This window comes from Jaculus jaculus, chromosome 16 (genome assembly GCF_020740685.1).
Source record: "Jaculus jaculus isolate mJacJac1 chromosome 16, mJacJac1.mat.Y.cur, whole genome shotgun sequence".
In the NCBI taxonomy this organism is placed as follows: Eukaryota; Metazoa; Chordata; class Mammalia; order Rodentia; family Dipodidae; genus Jaculus; species Jaculus jaculus.
The window spans coordinates 17467515-17472329 of record NC_059117.1 but is presented as its reverse complement, the minus strand read 5'-3'; the positions used below and the strand labels follow the sequence as shown (position 1 = coordinate 17472329).

General features: G+C 42.0%; 1 protein-coding gene across 1 annotated transcript in view; it reads right to left on the bottom strand.

Annotated features, from left to right (window-relative positions):
* Positions 1-2979: 2979 nt before the first annotated feature.
* Psmc2 (proteasome 26S subunit, ATPase 2) overlaps positions 2980-4815 on the bottom strand; it is an 18678-nt gene continuing 16842 nt past the window's right edge. Inside the window, exons 10-12 of the mRNA XM_045135786.1 lie at positions 3723-3925; positions 3534-3630; positions 2980-3240 (exon numbers count right to left, since the gene is read on the bottom strand). Of these exons, the coding sequence (XP_044991721.1) occupies positions 3083-3240; positions 3534-3630; positions 3723-3925 (458 nt within the window). The 3' untranslated portion in view covers positions 2980-3082. The remainder of the gene's footprint in view (positions 3241-3533; positions 3631-3722; positions 3926-4815) is intronic.

Here is a 4815-nt window from a genome sequence, read left to right as displayed (position 1 = left end):
TTTGTCATGCATGACAATGTATGTTTGATATCTCATTTATGTATAAATGTACCCAAATGTTTTACTCAGAATTGTTTCACATGGTAGAAATTTTTGATGTTTTTTAGACTGATCTTGAAAGGAATCCATGAAGACACCCATCTGTTATTTGTAGAGTAATAGCTGCTTGTGTACACCTACGCCTTACGGCCCTTATTCAAATCCAGGCTCATATTGCCCTACCAAAATGGGCACTATCAACAATGTCAGATATAGGACCTGAACTAACCTTATTTTGTGGTAATATGGAAGGTCCTATTTTTAGGAAGGTCTCATAAAGAGAAGCTGTTTTTAAATCCTACATAATGTTTCATGAATGGAGGAAAACATCTTACAATTGCAAAACAGGGCCAAGAAAGCCCCAGTGCATATCAGACCCTGTGTCAGCATAAGCAAGCAGCATCTGATGACAGAACCCAACTGCCCATGTCATCTGGAGGGGACCCAGAACACAGTAAAGGGTATGGAGCCTCCGTAAGCCCTGAAAGTTGCTTTTTGTAGCTTGCAGGTAATGTCTAAAGTGTCCGTTTTGTATGGTTTGATAGTGTACCCTTACCTGTTTAGTAGGCAAAAGGAGGATCTTACCTCCAAGTGTGTGTTTTGAGAAAATGAATCTGCCCTCCTCTTATATGCGTGAAGAGAGGGTCCACAGTGGGAAAGCTTGACCTACTTACTGTCTGCCCCTTTCAAGGTAGCAAGTCAGTTCAAGTTGAAAATGAAATTTCGATGGTGTAAGCCTGTATGCTTTAGAAAATGCAAAAATGCTGGTAGTCTTTTCTAGTGCAGCTTTAGTGGAATCCTTGACAATGTTTTGAGTGCTGAGAAAAATTTGAAAACTTAGCAAGTTTTATTTAATTCTCCAAATATATAGCCAAGCGAAACACATGCAACCACTCAGATCCCGCCAAGGTAAAAAGCAAGCACTCTATCAGGTTAACAGGCTACATACTGACTTGGACTGGATCAAGTTTAAGTATCTTTAAGAATATACATCTCCAGTCATTTATTGAGTACACTTGTGAGCATAATATGATATATACAAAATATACTTCAGGAAAGACTAAGGTAGAGTTAGAAAAAGACTTTTCTGATTAAAAATCAAGGAAGAAAGAAAATTGGTTGGACTTTTATGAATGAAGGCATTTTGTATTTGATAATTTTCATAAACTTAAACATTTCAATATACCACAGTATTTTGTATAATATTAGCTTTTCCTTCTTTGACCTAAAACTTTCATCTAGTTCTAGTTTGCAATTTATCTGTGAATATTATACTTCAATAAAAATACTGCTTATTGTGTTTGGTCTCAGTATTTGTAGATTGGAAATATTTGTGGCACAAAAAGAGATTTGATGATAGTTGCACAAGAAATAACTTTAAAGACAGGTTCAGGATTCAAACCCACTTTTATTTTAAAAGTAACTCACTGTAGCTGACAAGTTTAAATGGAGCTTTACCAAACCTAAAACACTAAATTGTTAAATGAAAATGATTTCTCTATGCATTTAATCCAACATACATGGAAATCCAAGTTTTGATGTCCAACACTACTACATATACATTTCTCCTTCTGCTTGACTTGCTACCACTTCACTATTCATTAAAACCACCAATTCTTTTTTTTTTTAATTTTTTCTTTTGTTTACTTATTTGAGAGTGGCAGATAGGGAAAGAGGCAGATAGAGAGAATGGGCACACCAGGACCTCCAGCCGCTGCAAACAAACTCCAGATGCGTGCGCCCCCTTGTGCATCTGGCTAATGTGGGTCCTGGGGAATTGAGCTTCGAACCGGAGTCCTTAGGCTTCACAGGCAAGCGCTTCACCACTAAGCCATCTCTCCAGCCCCAAATCACCAACTCATAATTTAAAATCAGTCCGATTGCAGAGGTAAATGTATCAAGTGCTTTACATTAAAAAGGTTTGGCCTGGGCTAGGGATATAGCTCAGTGCTAGAGTGCTTGCTCAGTGTTCTTGAGGCCCTGGGTTTAATTAATAGAAAAAGGATTGGCCAAAACAACTTTTTGTTAATTTTTTTTTTGTTTTGTTTATTTATTTGAAAGTGACAGACAAAGAGGCAGAGAGAGAGTGAGAGAGAATGGGCACACCAGAGCCTCCAGCCACTGCAAACAAACTCCAGATGCATGCGCCCCCTTGTGCATCTGGCTAACGTGGGTCCTGGGGAATCAAGCCTCGAACTGGGGTCCTTAGGCTTCACAGTCAAGCGCTTAACCGCTAAGCCATCTCTCCAACCCCAAACAATTCTTACCCAACGTGGTGGGAAAGCTATCCTAATGCATATGGTCAGGTGCCTACCTGAGCTCCATTGAGGGCAGAAGAGCATGATGGGAACACAGTAGACCTAACAAACACTAACTTCTTTTGGACAATTTTATACATGTATATAATGCATTCTGATCATAATCCCCTCACGTTACTGTTTCTTGTCCCCACTCCCTGTCCCCCTTCCACTAAATCCTTTCTTTCCAACGAGTCCCTCTTCCACTTTGATGCATTTTGCTTGTCTTCTGTTGGAGAGCCTGCCTCACTGAGTGGAATCAGAGCTGCCTGCCTGAGCATGGATAGGGACGACTTACCAGTGGTTAGAGCACTGACAAAGTGTCTCCCCTCCCCGACAACCACTGACTGCCAGTAACCCCACAGGGAGGAGCCCAAGCTTCAGCCCTCCTCCTCCACCCGTGCTCGGCCATGGACGCTGAGGCTGCCTCTACTTGACCTTCTGGAGGCAGAGGGTAGGGTGCAATGAAGTGACACGTGCACAAGGCCCAGCCAGAGCAGGCAGGAGATAGATGGGCTTAAAAAAGGCATTTCCATTATCAAGCCTTTAAATGATGGTAAATGAAAAACCAATCAACAATACACTGTAACAAGCTTTTCTGACTAATGATATTCCAAGACATTGAAAAGAGATCTCAAAGAAATTACACAATTTTTGAAAACATTTATTGGGGGGGTGGGGAAGGACTCTATGTAAGCTTAGGATTTCAACTAAAGGAAATGTCTTCATGTGAAAGATTTTGGGGATCAGTTGTAGGTCATGTACCGGGGAGTAGCGCTGAATTTGGCGTAAGACTTAATGACCTTATTTACAGCTTCTAGGAAGTCCTTCTCAGTAGCAATCTTCCGCCGTGCTCGGATGGCGAACATCCCAGCTTCTGTGCACACACTTCTAATCTCTGCTCCTGTCCACCAAAAAGAAAACAAGTGGGGTTAATTTAAGTAGCCCAGGGCTGGGGAGACGGTTCAGCAGTTAAAGGCACTTGCTGGCAAAGCCTGCTGGCCCAAGTTCGATTCCCCAGTACCCATGTAAAGATAGTCGCACAAAGTGGTGCATGGATCTGGAGTTTGTTTGCAGTGGCAAGAAGCCCTAACATGCCCATTATCTTTTTCTGTTAAATAAATAAAAATGTTAAAAATAATCATAAAGTAACCCAAACAGACAGACCAGCAAAATGAGCAAGCCTTTGCCACTTACCAGTGCTATTTGGACACAGTCGTGCTAACAATTCAAATCTAATATCTCTCTCAACACTCATTGAACGAGCATGAATCTTAAAGATGTGAGTCCGACCCTAAAAATAAAAGAATTAGCAAATATTTAAATGCATCGCAGGAAAAAAAAAAAGTCAATAATCTCTTTTCTAAAATGAAATGATTTTCTTACCTCTAAATCAGGTAAACTAAATTCAATCTTTCTGTCCAGTCTCCCTGGCCTCATGAGCGCTGGATCCAAAGTGTCAGGTCTGTTTGTGGCCATCAGCACCTTGATGTTGCCACGGGGATCAAAGCCATCCAGCTGATTGATCAGTTCCAACATCGTTCTCTGTACTTCGTTGTCACCTCCCGCGCCGTCATCAAACCGAGCTCCTGAGAAGGTAACAGAGAAGCATCTCTCGTCCACCTGGGGCTGCACAGCAACAGAAGCTCGCGTCCTGCCCTGCGGCAAAGAGCACACCCCATGCCGGAGCAGCGAGACCAGCTGGAAAGCAAATCTGTGGGCTTTGTTGTTGTATGGTTTTTTTATATTTCTTCAAATATTTTATTTATTTAATTTATTTGAGAGACCAAAAGAGAGGCAGATACAGAATCGGGCAAGCCAGAGCCTCTAGACACTGCAAACTCCAGAAGCATGCATCACCTTGTGCATCTGGCTTACATGGGTCCTGGGGAATCAAACCTAGGGCCTTGGGCTTTGCAAACAAGCACCTTAGCCACTAAGCCATCTCTTCAGCCCTGTTTGGTTTTTGAGGTAAGTCTTGCTCTAGCCCAGGCTGATCTGGAATTAGCTATGTAGTCCAAGGTTGACCTCAAACTCATCATGATCCTCCTACCTCAGCCTCCAAGACACTGAGATTAAAGCACCATGGCCGGCAAATCTTTGTTTTAAAGGCATTCTCCAGAGGGTTATTTAACAGTCTCCTTTAGAGTGCATTTGGAGATCCTCAGAGAATCTTGGATTTCAAATCAAAGCAAGTAAATGCTGTCTCATACAGTGTGCGCCTGCTCAGAGCATCAGAGACACGCATCAGCACTGTGATGGCACTGAGCATATGAAAGAAACTCATTTACTCTTTCTTTGGTCCCAGCACTCAGGAGGCTGAGGAAGGATTGCCGTTGAATTTGAGGTCAGCCTGGGGTTGTAGAGTAAGTTCCAGGTCAGCCTGGGCTACAATGAGACCCTACCTCAAAAAAGACAAATAACAATGTAAAATAAAATATAGCTAAATCTGAGTCAGATGTGATACACACTTGTAATC